Raw genomic sequence first — 20,574 nt, forward strand, 5'->3', positions numbered from 1 at the left:
ACAGGCTGAGCGTCCTGCCTCTGAACACCCAGAAGGTTTTGTTCATGGCTAATGTGGAACCACCTGACCTACTGAGCCTTCTGGAGTATTCTGGTCAAAAACACTCACCCTGAAATTTCAAGTCTCTAGACCTAACTTCCAGTTTACGGGAATGAGAAACAGCCAATGGGGTTTTTATTTGGCAATGGCAGGAGAGTCTGATTCAAGCCTTACTTCTAAGTTTAATATGACAAGTGGTTAATGTTCCCCTGGTACATGCAGACAAGCCTCTCTGGCCTCAGTTACCTCATCTGTAAAATGGGGATAATATAGTAAAGCCCAGTGATACCAAGCCTGGGATAATACAATTTTGATTAAAAGCAATCAACAATTGGCTCCTGTCTTGTGTGCAGCCCCAGATCTCAAATGGGAGGGCTGAAGTTATTATCTTTGGGGACAGGAGCAAGTGGAGCCCTAGAAGAATAGCAGGCAACTTCATTTAATGAAGGGGAGGTGGTTTCCTGTCCAATCTCCCCAGATCGGGCTGATGAAATGAGGGCCAAGTAACCAGGAGATCCTGAAATCACTGATATCCACAATACTCTCTTCCATGTCCCTGCAAGCCACAGAAGAATGGCCTCCAAAGATATTGAAGTCACATCAGCTAACCGCCACCAGGTGGTGCCAGACAAACCACAGCTGGGCAGAACCAACTGGAAGGGAACAGCTGGAACCCTGGATCGTGCCACTTCCAAGCTGGCTGGCAGCATAGCTCCCACAAGTCAGTTTATTAATCTCATCAAAGGCACCCTGCCCTTTTAGAAGTGAATCTTTTTTTGGTCCACTTCTTGCATTATGGTGGGGTTTTACTGTAATAATATCTACATCATAGGGTAATTGTGATGATTCATGAGTAGTACCTGTAAGGTACAATCAATTCCAGTTATCCATGGCTTATACGTGGTAGAGCCAGGGTTCAAGTGAATGCTTCAAATCTGATGCTCTTCTCTCTGCCCAGTAATCTGTTCCTTTTTCAAAGAGCAAGAAATTTTGTGAATAATCAGTAATATTAATAATAGGCAAGATTTATTGGGATTTTATAACCCAGGCATCGGGCTAAGTCCCTTACATGTGTGATCTTTCTGAATCTGCTCAATGATCCTCTGGAAGAGTGACTATTATGCCCATTATAGAGATGGGAGAGTGAGGCTCAGGGAGGCTCAGTAACTTATCAAGTCTAGGGTGACCCCCATTTTCCGGTGGGAGAAGCCCACATGCCTCATTGGGAAATATTTGCCGGGGTCCAGGCAGTTCTTACTCACCAGATGATTATGAAGAAAGGCACTGCGAAGGCTTCTGAAGTTACGCCGTGGATCAGGGACTGCAGTGAGCTGGGGAAGGTGCTCACCGTCTTGGGGATGACCTCCCAGGTGGTGTTGAAGTTGGTGAATGGCCCACAGGCTTTCGAAGACGGGATGCTGCCAGGACACGGACCAAGGGGTGCAGGGTGAGGCCTGCAGGACAGGCTGAGCGTCCTGCCTCTGAACACCCAGAAGGTTTTGTTCATGGCTAATGTGGAACCGCCTGACCTACTGAGCCTTCTGGAGTATTCTGGTCAAAAACACTCACCCTGAAATTTCAAGTCTCTAGACCTAACTTCCAGTTTACAGGAAATTTAGGACAGAAGTGCAAGTTAAAATGACACTTTAAGAAAATAATCAAACAAATCCAGAATGTGGGGATTCTATTCTCCAATCTCTTAATTTAAAAGCAAAGAAATTGGCCTGGACTATTCAAAGGATTAAAGATTAAAAGAGACTACGGAGACATAACAACTGAAAGCAATGGGTGAAACTTTAAAAAACAATATTTTTAAAAATAAAGCTATAAAAGATTATTTTGGGACAAGTAAGGAAATTTGACAATGGCAGGAATATGGTATTAATTTTCTTAGGCGTGATAATGTTCTTGTGGATACACATGAAGGAAAACATTCTTCTTAGGAGTTGTATGCTGAAGTATTTAGGGGTGAGATGTCACAGTGCCTACAACTTAATTTCAAATGGTTCATCACCAAAACAGCAAAAAAAGTATACACACAGAGAGAAAACAAATACAGCAAAATATTAACAATTGGGAATCTAGTTAGAAGGTATATGAGTTTCATAGTTGCTATTTTTTGACTTTTCTATAGATTAAAGTTTTTTCAAGATAAAAAGAGAAAAGAATCATAATAAAAAAATGCTAAAATTAAGACTTGAAAAGAATTGCCTAAATTCACGTCACATAGATTTTCCATTGCAGCCCTATTTGTAGGTATAAAAATAAATTCCTGGAAACAACCTAAATGTTGCTTGAGGAAATGGAAGAACAATTTATGGTCCATTCATACAACGGAACACTAAAGAACCACTGAGAGAGAAAAGAGACAGATAGGTATAAGGAGGAAAACTGAGTAGTTGGGAAATAGAATTAGAAAATGACTGTCACCACATATAGGCATACCTTAGAGATATTATAAGTTAGGTTCCAGACCACTGAAATAAAGTAAATATTGCAATAAAGCAAGTCACATAAAGTTTTTAGTTCCTAGTGCATATAAAAGTTATGTTTACACTATACTGTAGTCTATTAAGTGGGAAATAGCATTATATCTAAAAAAATGTACACAACTTAATTAAAAAATACTTTATTGGGCCGGCCCGGTGGCGCACTGCTACAGTGCGCCGCTTGGGAGCGTGGCGCCGCTCCCGCCGAGGGTTTGGATCCCACATGCAGACGGGCCGCTCACTGGCTGAGCGAGGGGCGGGAGCAACGCCGAGGGTTGCGATCCCGTTGCCGGTCCCGGTCCGGTACGGGCGCGACACTGAGGGTTGCGATCCGTTGCCGGACAGGAAAAAAGACAAAAAGGAAAAAAAAAATACTTTATTGCTAAAAAATGCTAACGATCATCTGAACCTTTAGTGAGTTGTAATCTTTTTTCTGGTGGAGAATCTTGCCTCAATGTCGCTGGCTGCTGACTGACAAGGGTAGTGGTTGCAGAAGGTTGGGATGGCTGTCACGATTTCTTAAAATAAGACAAAAATGAAGTTTGCCACATCGATTGACTCTTCCTTTCATGAAAGATTTCTCTGTAGCACGTGATGCTGTTTGATATCATTTTACCCAGAGTAGAACTTCTTTCAAAATTGGGGTCAATTCTCTCAAACACTGCCACTGCTTTGGTTTAAGTAATATTCTAAGTCCTTTGATGTCATTTCAACAATGTTCACAGCATCTTCACCAGGAGTAGATGCCATCTCTCAAAAAAACACTTTCTTTGCTCATCCATAAGAAGCAACTCTTCATCTTAACAGTTTTATGATGAGATTGCAGCAATTTAATCCCATCTTCAGGCTCTACTTCTAATTCTAGTTCTCTTTATGTTTCCCCCATATCTGCAGTTATTTCCTCCACTGAAGTCTTAAACCCCTCAATGTCTCCATGAGGGTTGGAATCAACTTCTTCCAAACTCCTGTTAATGTTGATATTTTGACCTCCTCCTGTGAATCACAAATGTTCTTAATGGCATCAAGAATGGTGAATCCTTTCCAGAAGGTTTTCAATTTACTTTGTTGTTAAATTGTTGTCTTATTTTAAGAAATTGCCACAGCCACCCCAACCTTCAGCAACCACCACCCACCAACATCGAGGCAAGATCTTCCACCAGAAGTTCCAGAAGGGGAACAAACATTCCAGCTTCCATGAGATTCTGAAACAAAGATGGACCTGGCTCAGCCAAGAGGGACTTACTGACGTCAGTGGGTGGAACATCATGAGAAAAGCCAATAAAGAATGTAATGGACCCTTTAACATAAAAGAAGAATATGTCATAGAGCAAGAAAAGGTTCTAGAAAACTAAGTCATATTTACCGCGACATACTGATTGTCAGAGGTATTATTGCCAAACACAGCCCAATCAACAACACTAGCAGGAAGAAGAAATTAGAATTGGAGGCTCTGAACTGCCTTGGGGAGGGTCTGCAGGTATGAAGAAGACTCATCTAGGGAGAAAAAGAGAGAAAAATTTAAGATGACTGAGTACAGCTTCCATGAAGATAAATGAGCACATTCGTGCATTACAGTGAGAATGTAAATTGGCCTAAATTTTCTAGAGGGTAGTCCAGCAATATAGATCAAAATGAAAAATGTTTAATCCAGACTCCAACTTTGGGGAATTCATGAAGATAAAATAATAGGAAAAATGGGCCAAAACACATGCATGTGGATGTTTACTGCTGCAGTTATTGATAACAGGCAATAACCGGAGGCAACTTAAATAGCTATCAATGGCGGTTCATTACAAGTTCAAGTACATGTGTACGGTGGAATCCCAGACAGCCCTCAGGAAGGATGAGAGGGCTTTACATACACATGCATCACTGTGCAATGAAAACGGTGAATTTCAGAACCCTGTACAGTATAAACTCATTTATAGGATTATAAACTCACCTATAGCTTTAGAGGTGTTTAAATAGATCTACAATAATATATATCAAATTAAGAGGTATTCTGCTTGAATTTTTTGCAAGCACATATTTTTTCCTATACATTAAAAAATAAGTACATCCACTGATTAATAAAAAGACTTGAAAGAAATATCAGGTGGGGAAAAGGGTATACTAACAGGCATAAAATTTCTCAGTATTTTAAAATGCTGCATTACTAGGTGGGGGCATCAAGCTTTTCTGAATTCAGTAGGAGCTAGAATGTCTTGTGAGCCATAAGATACGAGGAACTAGGGACACTTGGTGCCCTGCCTGGGGACAGCCAGCTGGGCAGACCTGGAGTGAGTGTCCCAGGTGAGCCCCGGTGCCTGTGACCCCTTGCCCTCCCCATGCTGTCTTCACTGTGCTACACATTTCTGGAAAGGGGGAGAAATTTCTATGAGCTTTCTCACATCCATCTCTCCTTTGATGACTTCAGCCAAGTGAAGTTTCCGAACGAAAGCATGAGAACATTCCTCAAAGGCCAATACATCCAGGTAGAAAGTTTGGGCCAATTCAAGGCCCATATTACTGGATGGGTTAAGAGCTTAGGTTCTGGAGTGAGATAAACCGGGGCACTTATAAGCTGTGTGACCTTGGACCAGTTACTTAACCTCTCTGAACTTCAGCTTCCTAATTTATAAAATGTGGTATCTGCTCCAAAGGGTGGGTGTAAGCATTACATGTTAATCTATGTAAAGTGGGGGGCACAGTGGGGCCTGTCTGCTATTATTACCATCACTATTATTATTTCTATTTTTGAATTCTCAAGGCTTGGCATAATAGGTAATCAATAAATGTTGGGCTTGTTAACAGAGGATACCTCTGGAAGAAGAGATGGAAGTTACTGTATACATATCTATATTATATGAATGTTTAATAATGAGCATATATTGCCTCTATAATAAAGAAAAAAGAAATTAGGTTAGTAAGCCCAGATAAGCCAGCCACCTGCAGGGCTATGTCACCCATTAAGCACCTAGTTCTGGCACAATGCCTAGGGACTATGAGCTATCCAAGGGCCTACACAAATTATTGAGACCTGAAAATTAAGGAATTGGCTCCAAAATCCAAATAGAAAATTACAAAGTAGAAACTAAGAAACATGTATTAAACATCACTGTTGATTGATTGACTCAGACTCAATTCTTACACAGTTACATACAAAAACAACATTAAGTCACAGGAGCAAAACAAGTCTTAACAAAATTCTCAAAATTACAATAAATGTGAAAATCCATTCAGAGTCTTTTTTCAGAATAAACATATATTAAATAAGGGATGTAATTTTGATCTGTCTTCAAGGATGTGGGTTGGGCCCCAAACACATGAACACCTTGGAAGGTCAAGAAGGGTCCAGGGTATGAGCCCCCACCCCCACCTCTCCTTACCTCTTTCACATAAAAGATAATAACCAACTTCAAGGTAGCAATTGCAGGAAGAAGGGGTGAAAAAAACGCTCCCATCCAGCAGATGGTTTGACCGTAAACGAGCCCCAGCACATTATCAGGAATGGCAAACTCCTGCTGCCCCCAGCACTGAATCAGCTTCCAAGAAGAACAGTAGGTCACCAGGAGCCTGCAAACAAACCAGATTATCTCTCACCTGGACTACTGGTGTCTGCCAAGGCCACAGAACCACGTCCACAAAATCAGGGCCATTTCCACATGTATTTCTCATGGAAACTGGTTCAGCATAGGTCTAGAAGATGCAGACTTCTAGACATGAACTCTATTGACTCTGGAATCACCAAGACAGGGTCTGAGTCTCAGATTCACATTTTTTAAAAATTGAAATATAATTGACAGATCCACATTTACCAGTCAAATAAATTTAGGCAAGTTCCTTGACTTCTTTGAGCCCTATTTTTGTCATCCGGAACGTGCAGGGGATTTTACTACAATTTATGTCACAGGGTTGTGATGAGAATAAATGACATGGGCAGTGACCGTGCTCTGGCCTGTCACTCAGCACAAAAAGTACTGCACATCCACACAGAAAGTGCTTATGAGGACCCTACCACCTAGCAATGCCACTTCCCGGAATCCTAGAAGCTTCCCACAGACACTCAAGGACTAGGAGCCCGAGATATAGTTATCTACCGCGGCATCACCACGCATTAGCAGAAATATTGGAGACAACCTAAGTGCCCATCAGTAGGGGATTGATTAATAGATTATAAGCCACGCATACAGTGAAATATTATACAGCCCCTAAAATGAGTGGGGAAAATTCATGTGTCCTGACATGGAAAGTTGTTCATGATATTTTAACCAACTGAGCTAACCAGCCAGCAGCCCTATTCATGATATTTAAAAAAATATCATGTATGGGGGTGGGGAGCAGGCTGCAGACCAGTGTGGTTGTACTATGATTCCACTTATGGGGCCTAAAAAGAACACTGCCAGCAAGACTTTGTGTTTGCTTACACATGTATTTATGTAGATGTGTGGGGTTTTTATTTAAGGACTGCTGGATCTACCCAAAGTGTTCACAGTGTCTACCTCTGACACATGGAGTAGGATGAGAGAGTTAGGAGGTATGGTAACAAAAGAGAATTCCCACTGTCCTCCAGACTTCTGTATTTATTAGAACCTAAATATTTTAAATTTTTTAGTCAATACATATTTACTAAATATTTCTGTAATTTTAAAAATATAATATGTAGTTTCTTTTTTAATGTTTACTTTTAAGGGCTTATTGGACCTCTGGCCTGTGCCTGGGTTATCTCATATTTACTAAATATTTCTGTAATTTTAAAAATATAATATGTAGTTTCTTTTTTAATGTTTAGTTTTAAGGGCTTATTGGACCTCTGGCCTGTGCCTGGGTTATCTCTATCTGTGGGTAAAAAAGTGGTTAAGTAAGCAGAGTTTCACTTGAGACTCAAGGAGATGCTCAGACTAATAATAAAAATGACAACAGTACTGATAATCATGATGGTGACTGTTCATGTTTTGCTGAGTTCTGTGCCCTGGAGTATTCTTAGTGCTTTTATCTGCATTGTCTCATGTAATCCTCACAACAAGGCTATGAGGTGGGTCCTGCTACTACTCCCATTTTACAGGTGGGAAAATAGGCACAGAGCTTAAATAACTGCCCAAGGTCACACGACTAGCAGGTGGCAGTGGTGGGGATTGAACCCAGATCAGGAAATGTGGCCATTTCTATACTTGGTGCTGCCTTTAGAGGAGCAGCTAATGGACTAGGGGTCGATGGCCAGTTGTCAGTGGTTTTGGGGAGCTGTGGAGTCATCTAGTACTCAGTGGAGAGTGGCTGTGAGGGGAGTCCCTAGTCATCGAGGGTGGGCTGTTAAGAGAGGCACCCCTCACACTTACTTTCTAGGAAAATCCACAAACAGCGTCACAGCCAAGATGATGATGAAGTCAAATATCATCAGCTTGTACATTTCCTGCCCAACTTGGGTCTCCCAGCACTGAAACCAAAGACAGTGAGAAAAACTGAGACCCTACCTGAGGCAGAGAAAGCCAGGCTCCCAGACCCCTTCCAAAGCCCTTTCCTTCTCCAAGTCCTACTCCTCTGGCTAGTGCATCATCTGATGGGGCTCTGAGCTCCAGCACAGACTTTGGTTTTCAAGCCTTTAAAAGTGCCTGGCATGGTGCTAGACTTTGCTTTCTAGCCAGAGTCAGGAAGCTGAGTAACTGGGACTGAAACCCATGGCTTCAACGTGAACCCATGACTCATGACCCACCCAGCAGGATGACTCCATCCCTGCAGCTTACCGGGTAAAGTTTCTGGTTGTAGCCACAGCGTTCACAGGTGGCATTATCACAGGATGTAATCTTGGAGCCCAGTGTGAACACCAGCACACAGATGGTGGCCAGCCGCATAAAGACACACCTTCAGGGAAGAGAGGGAGGAGACAGGAGGCCCTCAGGGCAGGCTGGCCCCTTGGAACTGCTGCTAGAGAATACAGATCCTGCCTTTCTTAAAAGCGAATATTGTACATTTCTAAATAGCTGGAAAAGAGGATCTTGACCTTAATCACCACAAAGAAAAGAGAAATGTTAAGGTGATGGATATGCTGTCTAACCTAAGTGAATCATTGTACAATATATGCATGTAACAAAACAACACACTGTACCCACAAATATGTACAATTAAAAAAAATTTAAAAAAAAGCAAACCCACAAATAGGTACAAAGTTTCTATTGGGGTTGATGAAAAAGTTCTGGAGATAGATGGCGGTGATGGTTGCACGGCAGTAGGAATATACTTAATGCCACTGAACTGTACACTTAAGATGGTTAAAATGGTAACTTTAATGTTATATATATTTTATGTTATATGCAGGGTTTTTTTTTTTTTTTTTAATAAAAGATGACTGGTAAGGGGATCTTAACCCTTGGCTTGGTGTTGTCAACATCACGCTCTCCCAAGTGAGCTAACCGGCCATCCCTATATAGGGATCCGAACCCGTGGCCTTGGTGTTATCAGCACCGCACTCTCCCAAGTGAGCCACGGGCCGGCCCCTATGCAATTTTTTTTAAAGGCAGGAAAAAAGATCAGAAAGCTGGGAACTCCTAATTCCATGATGATGTCACATTACAGGCCATTAAGTATTCCTGAAAAGAATGAATTGAATCTTTTATGTATCAGCTTTATGGGACATCTGATATATTGGAAAGTGGGAAAAAGTATATTGCAGAGGACCACGTAGATAGGATCCTACTTTTAGAAGGAGAAAAAACATGTGAATGTTGGCACAAATAGACATTGTGGATGAATAGACACTGGCTGTCCCCGTGGGCCACCTGGGGAAGCTGGATTCAAAGGAGGCTGATGGAAAGTGCTAATTTGGGTTTTTTTTTTTAAAGATGCTTTTCTATTGTTTGATTTGTAATAAAAACAAATGACTTTAAATAGAAACATCAAAAAATGAGGGAAAAGACTAAGGCACACCATCTGCACACACCATGGGACACAATGTGCCTCCTGTTGGGATATAACAGGGACACAGGACCACTGATGAAGTTTCCATAATTAAAAACTGACACGGAATCTAATAAAAACTCTGCATCTACATAGAAATTTACAGCGTCTATGGGTACAGAAAAATTAAACATACCACAAAGAAACAGTGGACTAAATCCAGAATAGGAGACATTCTACAGGACAAATGACTCAGTTTCTTTCACAAATCAATAGCATAACAAAAGGGGAGGGGAAATTTTTAACAGAATAAAAGGGACTTAAGAGACATAATGAAACACAGCACGTGGACCTTGTTTGATCCCAATTTGAGCAAACAAACCTTAGAAAGCCATCTGCAACTCTATCAGAGAGACTGACCCAATTTTATGAGGTGTGATGATAGTGGTCTTTTAATTTTTTTTTTGGTGGCTGACCGATACAGGGACCCGAACCTGTGACCTTGGCATTATAAGTCTGTGCTCTAACCAACTGAGCTAATCGGCCAGCAACGACCATGGTTGTTTTTTACGTCCTCCTCACTTAGAGATACACCGAAGTGTTTACAGGGGAAATGACATGCTGCCTGAGATTTGCTTAAAATAATTCAGCAAAAGTGGGGGGAATGGATGAAACAAGATTAGCAAAATGTTGGGAATGACTACAACTAAGTAATGGAAATTCATTATACCATTCATTCTGTTTGAAAATTTCCAAAATAAAGTTTTTTGTTTTTCAAAAAGATACAAACGCAATCTCAGGCATTTGAGAAGCAGAAAGAAAACTCTTCAGTTCCACACAGTCCCCACCTGGTCCTTTTCACTCATTTGTGTTAACTCCATGGACTTTGCCTTACACCTGTCATTTCTGAGATCTTCAGAGCAACACCTCCTCCTAGGGTCCCACCCTATACCCTCAGCTGTTGATGTGGTGATACATGGATTACAAATATAATACTGATGAGTAGACTCTCAAAGAGATTTCACCACATATGCAAACTCTCATTCATTCATGAGGGCTCGTCTGAAGATTGAGCAGGATTCTTGGCTTAGTAAAAACATGCCACAAGTGATTAGCAATGTCTTCCATGGGCAAGGGAATGACAAATGGTGCTCTGCTTGGCAACTTCGAGTTAGGCATTACCTAAGGATTGTCAGCCGGATCTCAAAGCCTGGGGAATAATCCTCATAGTGGATGATCTTGGAAAAGATTATTGGGGTGATAAAATTGGCCAGCGTGATCACAATAGACGGTAAGTACAATATCAAGAGGTTCTCCCCAAAAACCATCTTGTCAATTTCCTAGGAAGATAACAAAACTTACTGGTCAGGAGTATAATATGGGATGATGCAGCACAAATGAACTGAACTGAAAAGAACTTGACTACGTATATTTGGCAAACAAAGAAAACATATTTGTCATTTAACATAACCTGTATACATAAGCCATCTCCTTCCTAAGGTGTTCAAACAGGTGTCCAGTATCATGGTAGAAGAAATGTTAGCTCCATTAGATTTATGGAGGTGAAGTATAAAAAAAAAATCTGTGCATTCTAAACAAATGGGCAATTTAATTTTCAAGCATGTAGTACTGATTGATTTGTAATAGCCATTCTCTCCTTCTTCCATAGTAACAGATTATTTAGCCACATATATAGCTATCCAAGATAAAAACCAAATTTCTTGGCCTGTCTTGTAACTAGGTACAACCATGTGACTAAATTCTGGCCAAGGGGATTTAAGTGGAACCCCCAGGTCATGCTCTTAAAGAGAAGAGATGGGCCCTCTCTAACCCCTTCACTTTCTTCCCTTTGGCTAGACTGTGAGCCTGGTGATGAGCTATCTTGTATCATAAAAAAGAGGGCCAAACGCTGTGAAATGAACAGCCACAGGATAGGTGGAACCTGGGCCTCTAATGATTGATTTCACAAAGCAGAGACACTAGACCAACTTGGATTTTTAAAATCACTGCTATTTTAGGTAAACTGAGGCCCCAGCTGTAAGTACAGGAGTCAGGGATAAAATCCAGGTAGTCTAGACTATATTATTTGAATATTATGAATTCCAAGAAGCATAGGTATCTCACTCCTTTTTATATGCTTTCTAAAATTTCTCTTAAAAGTGGAAATCAATCACAGAGACTTTCAGTTCTCTGTCATATCAGCCAAACTTATATCTCCATGTGTAAAACAGAAATGACGATGGTATCTACCTCACAGGTTTGCAATGTACTTAGCATAATGCCCAACCAGAGTGCAAGTTAAATTGACTCTTGTGATGTACATACTTTTTTCATGTGTTCTTGCGAGAATATAGTTGCTATATAGATTGCATAAAAGCATGCTGCTAAAACAGCCAGAACAATACAGTTCAAAAACAGCCTCAAAGAGTAAATGCGTATCGTTTCTTCAGATGTCCTTTCTGCTATTTTCTGCCGTATCCTTTCTTCCTCCAGATCTGCCTGAAAACCAAAGAAAACTCATTTATGAGCACTGGGATGAAGGATAATCAGGGGTGGAACCTGATATACTTTCTCTAACTATCTTTAAGACTTCCCTTAAATATTCATCTCCCCAAAGATACCTTTCCAGACTAAGCCCAACTAGTTTTTACATCTACTAAATCAAGGTAGAACCTTCTATTTAAGACTGCAATTAGGCTTTGCAATAAATGTGAAAACATAACTATAATCTATTTGTGACATTACTTATATACAGTATGTGTCATTTCTTTAAACAGTGTATAGGTAGTTTTGTTTTGTTTTTTTAAAAAACCCAATCTGGTAGTCTCTACTTTTAATAGGAGAATTTATCTGTTCATATTTAGTGTAAACAATAATACATTTGATTTGATTCCTTCCACCTTTATTAAGCATTTGATTTGCTTTTCCTCTCCTTTCTTTGGTGGGTCTGATGAAGATGCTATTCATTTGGAAATTCTCTTGCACTTTTTCATATTCTCTCCACTCTGTTCTCTCACTGTGTGTCTCCACCTCCCTTCCCAGCCCCAGTTTACCAGCATCCCAGCTTAGGCACAAGGGGATCAATACCAATAAGCTGTTGGCTGCAAAAAGCTCTTGAAAACTGCACAGAGAACACCTGGCCCCACCTAGCTCCTCTGCAAGCTGAAACTCCACCTCCCAAGGCATGACCTCGCCAGTGAGGACCCCCCCAAGGGAGAACCCAGCAGCACTCACTCGGAGCTCGTACTGCAAGCTGCTGTGCTTCAGATTCGCCATGCTGCGGTTGGTGATGCAGAAGTCCCAGCCAGCAAAGACCTTGTTGCAGTAACTCTGGAAATGCTCCTCACTCCGAATCAGGTTGACTTTGAACCCTTCCACTGATCTGACCCCAAAACATAATTATCCATGTAAGAACAGCAGCCATTATAGGCCTATGAATTGACTTTGTCCAAAATAAAAAGTTAGATGTGGGTGCATTTCCTACCCATTTTGACATGGTCAAGTTTTGGACCATTCTAAATATATGTGGCAGCTAACCAGACATCTCATTGTTGAAAGTCATTTCCTTTTATCCACCTAATGGCTTCTATCACAGCTGGAATAAAATCCAAACTCTTTAATGTAGCCTAGAGATCCTGCATGATTGAGCTCTGCCGTCTCTCCTTCCATGTGGCCACTCTGCTGTAACTACACTGGTATTTTTTCCTTTCCATAAACACACACACCCCTGTTTCTGCCTCAGAGCCTCTGCACCTGGAAGTTCCCACCTTCTCCAGCCTTCAGGTTTCAGCTCAAATATCCCCTCTACAATTCCTCACCTCCCCATCTAAAGTGGAGACCCCATTTCCAGTCAGTCCCTTTTATTCCCTTCACATCAATGACCCTAATCTGCAATTATCTCATTTGCTTACTGCTGGTAGCTCCTTATTCTGAACAAATTTTAAATTCCTTCAGGGCAGGTACCCTGACTGTCTTGCCACGTTTATATCTGGAATGCATGGACCATAATATGACGAATATGTAATTGATGGATAAATGAATGAATAGTTGACTTAAATAGTAAACTAAACAAATATTTAGTGAGTACCACTTCAGGCCAGATGCAACTCTGTTGCACATTTCATAATTTTTATTCATTTGAACGCTTTCATGGGAAAAATACACCCTGGCTCATGATGATATAAAAACACCAAATGCCAGGCACAGTCCTCTGTACATGATAAAGGTTATTTTTAGGATTTGCTAATGAGGCATGAACTCCACCCCTGGCCTCTGCTCATCCTCTGGGCAATGGCTCCCAGAGCCAACAGACCTCCAACAGACTTCCAGCATCACGGGGAATTTAAAGAGAACACAATGACAAGATAAACTTTACCTTTTCACTATCCAAAGAAGGCTCAGAGCCAGGCAGGAAATTGCACTTAACAAATAAGCCAGGGGCAGATCATAGGTGAAGTTCTGAAATTTTATCCCGTCAATGGTGTAATGTCCATAAAAGAGGCTGGTCTCCTCCAAGAAACCCTGAAACAAAGCCAAGGGCATGAGGTCAGACTGGCCAGCTCACTGCAGGGAACCAGAAAAGTGGTCCCTGCCTCTATGAACTCACATTCCAATGTTCTTGTTAATCCCCATATCTCTAGAGACTGGAATAGCCCCAGAAGCCAAGGGCATGAGGTCAGACTGGCCAGCTCACTGCAGGGAACCAGAAAAGTGGTCCCTGCCTTTATGAACTCACATTCCAATGTTCTTGTTAATCCCCATATCTCTAGAGACTGGAATAGCCCCAGAAGTACAGGGGGTACTCAGTGTCTGGGGGATAAAGCATTGATAAAAACTTAGCATTAAAAAATACACAGGAGGGCTGGGCAGTTAGCTCAGTTGTTTAGAGCGTAGCCTTATAACACCAAGGTCATGGATTCAGATCCCCATACTGGCCAGCCACCAAAAAAGGAAAAGAAAAAAATAAATGAAATATACATGTGAAAATCCAAAATCGAAATTAAGAACACCATTCTATGTGCCACAGCATCAAAAAGAATAAAATACTTAGCACTAAATTTAACAGAAGAAGTGTGAATCTTATACTCTGAAAATTATAAAATATGGTTTAAAAAAATTAAAGAAGTTCTAAAGAAATGGAAAACATCCTATGTGTGTGAATCAGGAGATCCATGGCAATACTTCTTAAATTGATCTATAGATTCAACACAATCCCTGTGAGAATTCCAGGTGGCTTCTTTGCAGAAGCTGACACGCTGATCCTAAAATTCATATAAAATTGCCGGGGACCCAGAATAGCCAAAACAATCTTGAAAAAGAAGAATGAAGTTGGAGGATTCACATGTCCTGACTTCAAAGCTTACCACAAAGAAACAGTAATCAAGACAGTGTGGTACTGGCCTAAGAACAGGCTCATACATCAATGGAACAGATTTGAGAGCCCAGAAATGAACCAATACATCTATGGTCAATTGATTTTTGATACGGGGAAACAGTAGTCTTTTCAACAAATTGTATTAAGACAACTCGATAGACACATGCAAAAGAATGAAGTTGGAGCTCAACCTCACATCACATATAAAAATCACCTTAAAGTGGATCAAAGACCTAAATATAAGAGCCAAAACTATAAAATGCTGGGACTGGCTGGTTAGCTCAGATGGTTAGAGTGCAGTGCTATAACACCGAGGCCAACGGTTCAGATACCTTTACCAGCCAGCTGCCAAAACTATAAAATGCTTGGAAGAAAACAGAGGGTCAAATCTTTATAACCTTGAACAAAATGTGGTATACACATATAAACAGAATATAATTCAGCCTTAAAAAGCAAGTAAATCCTGTCACGTACTGCGACATGGACAATCTTTGAGGACATTATGCCAAGTGAAATAATCCAGTTACAAAAAGACAAGTACTTATAGGAGGTATCTAAAATAGCGAAATTCATAGAAACAGAAAGTAGAATGGTAGTTGGCAGGGGCTGGGGGAAGGTGGAAAAGGGGAGTTATTGTTTAATGGCAATAGAGTTTCAGATCTGCAAATGAAAAAGTTCTGGAGATCTGTTTCACAACAATGTGAATATACTTAACATAACACTATCAAATCGTACACTTAAAAGTGGTTAAGATGGTAAATTTTATGTTATGTGTTTATAACCACAATAAAAAGAAAGAAAAATCCTTATAAACTTAGATTTGGCAATGGATTCTTAAGTCACACCAAAAGCACAAGTTTTAATAAAAGAAAAAATAGATAAATGGACTTTATCAAAATTAAAAACTTTTGTGCTTCAAAGGACGCTATCAAGAAAGTAAGTCAACCCACAGGATTGTAGAAAATATTTGTAAATAATGTATCTGCTAAGAAACTTGTGTCTAGAATATATAAAGCACTCTTATAACTTAACAATAAAAAGACAGATAACCCAATTAGAAATTGAGCAAAGGATCCAAACAGACATTTATCCAAAGAAAATATACAAATGGCCAATAAACATATGAAAAGATGTTCAACATTGTTAGTCATTAGAGAAATACAAATCAAAATCACTATGAGATACTGCTTCACACAAACTAGCCTGGTTATAATTAAAAAGTCAGATTACAACAAGCATTAACAAGGATAAGATGAAATTGGAAGGAAAATAAAACAGTGCAGCCAGTTTGGCATAGTCTGGCAATTCCTCAAAAAGTTAAAGATAGGGTTACCATTTAACCCAGTGATTCTACTCCTTAGTTATAAACCCAAGAGAAATGAAAACGTATGTCCATACAATAGCAGCACTAGTCATCATAGCCATATAATGGAAGCAACTCAAATATCCATCATGAATGGATAAATAGAATGTGGCATATCATAAAATGGAATATTATCTGGGTATGTCCATACAATAGCAGCACTAGTCATCATAGCCATATAATGGAAGCAACTCAAATATCTATCATGAATGGATAAATAGAATGTGGCATATCATAAAATGGAATATTATCTGACCATAAAAAGAAATAAAGTACTGACACATGTTACAACATGGATGAACCTTGAAAACATTATGCTAAGTGAAAGGAACCAGTTAAAAGGACCACATTTATATGCAATGATTCCATTTATATGCAATGTCTAGAATAGGCATTTGAGACAGAAAGTAGACCAACAGTTGCTTAGGGCTGATTAGGGCATGGGAGGTAATTGCTAAAGGGCATGAGCTTTCTTTTGAGTTGATGAAAAGTTTCTAAAATTGATTGTGTTGATTGCTGCACAACTCTGAAGAGACTAAAAACCATTATATTGTATGTCTTAAATGGGTGGGTTATATGGTATGTGAATTATATCTTAATAAAGCCATTATTAAAAAAAATACAAAGATGTCCTTTGTGAAAGAAAGATAGCACAGAAGTCTCTGACTTCATATAGTGGGAAGGACTTGACTCCTCCAATATCTCCTAGGATGGCAGGAAAATTCTAGGAGAGTAAAGAAGAGAGCAGATATAGAAAGTAGAAACAGTATAGGTACTATATACTTGCAGATGTTCACTACAGCATTGTTTATAAAGGGATGAAATGGAAGTAATCTGAATGTCCATCAGTAGGGGACTGGCTAGATCATGAAAAGTCCATATTATGAAATATTAAGCAAGACCATGTAACTGCATAGAGAAAGGTCAAGAAGACTATGACCCATGGTGTTAAAGTTGCAGGGATTTCTAGGGAGGGGTACATTCACTTTTTACTCTATAAATTCTATATTTTTCGTGACAACCAAGTATTCTAATATTATTTGAATAATTAAGTAAATTTTTTAATGGAAAATTTAAAAACCAGAAGACTCCATATTCTCAACTCTCCCAAAAGCTGGGGCAGACACGCCATAAAACCTCATCTAATCACATGAAAACTGTTTGTTTAACCCCAGGTTGATATCAGTGCTATTACCAATCTCTCCCTCAAAATAGTAGTAACATTACAAGGCAAAGGTGCATTGGGCCCAGAAAATTTCTCTGGTTTGATAATGAGATTGGCTCGGTTATTTTCAAAAAAGTCAAGCCCCCGTTTGATCTCTCTGGCCCTCTTTCTCTGAATTATATTAGGTGAAACGAGTCAGGCACAGAAAGAGAAATACCACATGTTCTCACTTATTGGTGGGAGCTAAAAATTAATAAATAAATTCACACACACACACAAAAACCGGGGGGACGGGGGGAAGAAGATATAACAACTACAATTACTTGAAGTTGATATGACAAGCAAACAGAAAGGACATTGTTGGGTGGGAAGAAGGAGAGGGAGGAGGGAGGGAGGTTTTGGTAAGGGGCAACAATAATCAACAACAATGTATATCGACAAAATAAAATTTAAAAAATTAATTAATTAATTAATAACAATAAAATTAAATTCAAGCTCAGTTTCTCAGACATACTAGACACATTTCAATTACTCAAGAGTTAGTTAGTGGTTCTTGGGTTGTACAACACGGATTCAGAACATTCTCCAGAACACTGCAGAAAGTTCTTTTGGACAGTGCTGTTCTATATCATGCTTACTTTATTGAACATTTATGATGAAGTGCAGCTAACTCTCCTATACAATCTTTCCTATAAGGAAGAAGGTTATGGTGTGCAGATTTGCAAACAGAAACATCTCTTGGGGGATGCAATGGAAATAAACAGAGCTAACAGCAATTCAGGGCTTTGATGCCAATTTTGCTTTCAGCAGCAGTGTGACCTTGGGTGAGTCACTGAATTTTTCTCATTTGCATAGTGGATATTTTAACACTCACCCAACAATTCCTCTGAGTTGTTTTAAGGAAAACATGAGACTGGAGGTGTAAAAGCACTTTTTCAAATTCAAATACAGTGAACAAATTCAAGGCTTTCTACCTTTCTGTTCAGAAAAATAGAAACTGAATGACTTGGCATTTTAATACCAATAACTTTCAGAAATATATTTCTATATATTTGCATTTCTTAAACATCTAGAGCATGGTTCTCAACCAGAGGCAACTCCGTCCCCCAGGGAACATGTGGCCATGTCTGGAAACATTTTCGGTTGTCACAACTGGAAGTGGGCGCTACTGGAATCTGGTGGGTAGGGACCACGGATGCTGTTCAACCCCCTACAATGTACAGGACACCCCTGATGACAAGAATTGTCTAATCCCAAATGTCAATCGTGACCAGGTTGAGAAATCTTGGTCTATAGGCCACTTTTCAATCTTATTTGCTGAAAAAAGTGGGATTTAAAAAAAAGAAACACAAAAAAACATTTTTCCAGAAGATAAAAAACCTTTTAGAACCACTATAAGAACAATGAAATTAATTCCATTTTAGAGCTGGGGTTGTTAACCTGGGATTAACAGACTTTTAAGGGATTTCAGGGAATCTGTGTATGCTGGTGCTACATGTGATATGTATGCACACATGTATGGGCACATGCGTTCACAAGTACGTGATGTGCATGCATCCATTTTTGTGTGTAACTTCTAGGGAGAAGGGCCATAGTTTTCATCCTGTGGTCTAGGACTCCAAAATGTTAAGGTTTTGCAGTGTGAGAATTTAAATAAATTCTATCTAGGTTCATTATTATTGAAACTTCTTTTTTGTGGAGAAGCTCATTTTTTTGTTGCAGGTCAAAAGAAAGGTGTCAGGGAATGGGAAAAGTCCCTGGCTGAAAGTGACAAAGCATATTTCCTGTACATTCCAGCAGGGAGTGGCTAAGCATTGTTCCTGCTGATGAGGTAAACGTAAATCCTGTTTCTTCTACTGGTGCTGGTGTCAACACTCGTGTTTGACTCTTACTGCAGACATTCAGGAAACCGATCTTTAAATCAACGGATTCTCAGTATTTGGAGGGTCCAAATATAGTATTATATTAAATACTTACAGTGCCAGAAAGCAAGTCTATGACATAACTGTAAAAGTAAATGAGTCCAGAGCTACTTATTGGATATAATGTACATTGTATATCTGTAAAAAACAAAAACAAGAACGTCAGTGGAAATAGTTTGACAGTCTCTGTAACTTGTCTATCACAATTTGCATATCTAAGCATGAATATGTACATACATTTAGATATTTCATATATATTTGCATATTTGTAGATGGATGTATTTGTGATTTTCTATTTGCAGTCCAAACCTCAATGTGTCAAGGACAATAGCATTTTCCTCTATTTCTATTTTCTTCTATTGTATTTCTAACATTTTCTGCACTATTCTTCCTAAACATTTGGAGAGATATGTCTTCTCTATACATTTCGTATGTGGTTCCACAGATATAACATGTTTTCTGCTCGTATGTGTTGTGTATTTTGGGATTCATGTTTACACATATTTTGGGATATGTAATTGATATAATTGTTATCCAGTTTTAAGCACATCCAATGTAAAAAGATTTCTGTGTGTGTAAACAAACGTGTACTTTCATTCAAAAAATACACATATTTACATATGTATAATATTCCAGGAAATGTTTTGAACACTAGTTTTAGTGACATTACTTTATACTTGAACAACTAACTCATGTCTCTTCTGTATCAGTTAGCTATGGCTGTATAACAAACAACCTCAAAGTCTCAGTGACTTAAAACACCAAACATTTACTTTCTTATGGGTTTGCAGTTTGAGTTCATTCAGCTCATTTTGGCTAAGCTAGGATGGACTTGGAGCTTCCAGCTGGGCTAAGGCCTGGATTGAAGTCCATGTGACCTAATTCTGGGGCCTGGGATAAAGAAACAATGGCTTCCTGGGGGATGCTCTCCTGGTAGCAGGTCACATGGGCTCAATAAGGCAAGCCAACCACACAAAGACATTTCAAACTAACACCTCACTAGACAAAACCAGTCACATGGCCAACCTCAATACCCAGGGGGCAGGAAGTCTTCTACCTATGGTGGGAAGCCCTGCAAAGTCACAATTACAGGGGAAAGACAAATTGGGGAAAATAACCCTATCTACCACCCCTTCTCTGGGCCTTCATTTCTCCTTTGTTAAAATAAGGGAGTTGGACATCTTTCTACAAGGCAATTCCAACTCTGCCATTTTATAATTCTGACATGCATGTGTTTGTTTATTCACTCAGCAAACATTTCTTTATCCTTGTACACCAGGTAAATGTTGGGGATAAAAAGATAAATAAGAAGTAGTTCCTGCCCTTGAAAAGCTCGACATCAAGTGGCAGAG

The 20,574-nt window shown here is 39.6% G+C and overlaps 1 protein-coding gene across 1 annotated transcript in view; it reads right to left on the bottom strand.

Moving 5' to 3' along the window:
- Positions 1 to 20,574, bottom strand: part of TMC7 (transmembrane channel-like 7) — a 53,588-nt gene that overhangs the window by 4,809 nt on the left and 28,205 nt on the right. The window contains exons 5-14 of the mRNA XM_008577625.1: positions 19,278 to 19,360; positions 13,774 to 13,919; positions 12,633 to 12,780; positions 11,724 to 11,897; positions 10,581 to 10,738; positions 8,249 to 8,366; positions 7,844 to 7,941; positions 5,897 to 6,083; positions 3,892 to 4,022; positions 1,302 to 1,457 (exon numbers count right to left, since the gene is read on the bottom strand). Of these exons, the coding sequence (XP_008575847.1) occupies positions 1,302 to 1,457; positions 3,892 to 4,022; positions 5,897 to 6,083; positions 7,844 to 7,941; positions 8,249 to 8,366; positions 10,581 to 10,738; positions 11,724 to 11,897; positions 12,633 to 12,780; positions 13,774 to 13,919; positions 19,278 to 19,360 (1,399 nt within the window). The remainder of the gene's footprint in view (positions 1 to 1,301; positions 1,458 to 3,891; positions 4,023 to 5,896; positions 6,084 to 7,843; positions 7,942 to 8,248; positions 8,367 to 10,580; positions 10,739 to 11,723; positions 11,898 to 12,632; positions 12,781 to 13,773; positions 13,920 to 19,277; positions 19,361 to 20,574) is intronic.

Source organism: Galeopterus variegatus, unplaced genomic scaffold (assembly GCF_000696425.1).
Source record: "Galeopterus variegatus unplaced genomic scaffold, G_variegatus-3.0.2 Scaffold1552, whole genome shotgun sequence".
Classification (NCBI taxonomy): Eukaryota; Metazoa; Chordata; class Mammalia; order Dermoptera; family Cynocephalidae; genus Galeopterus; species Galeopterus variegatus.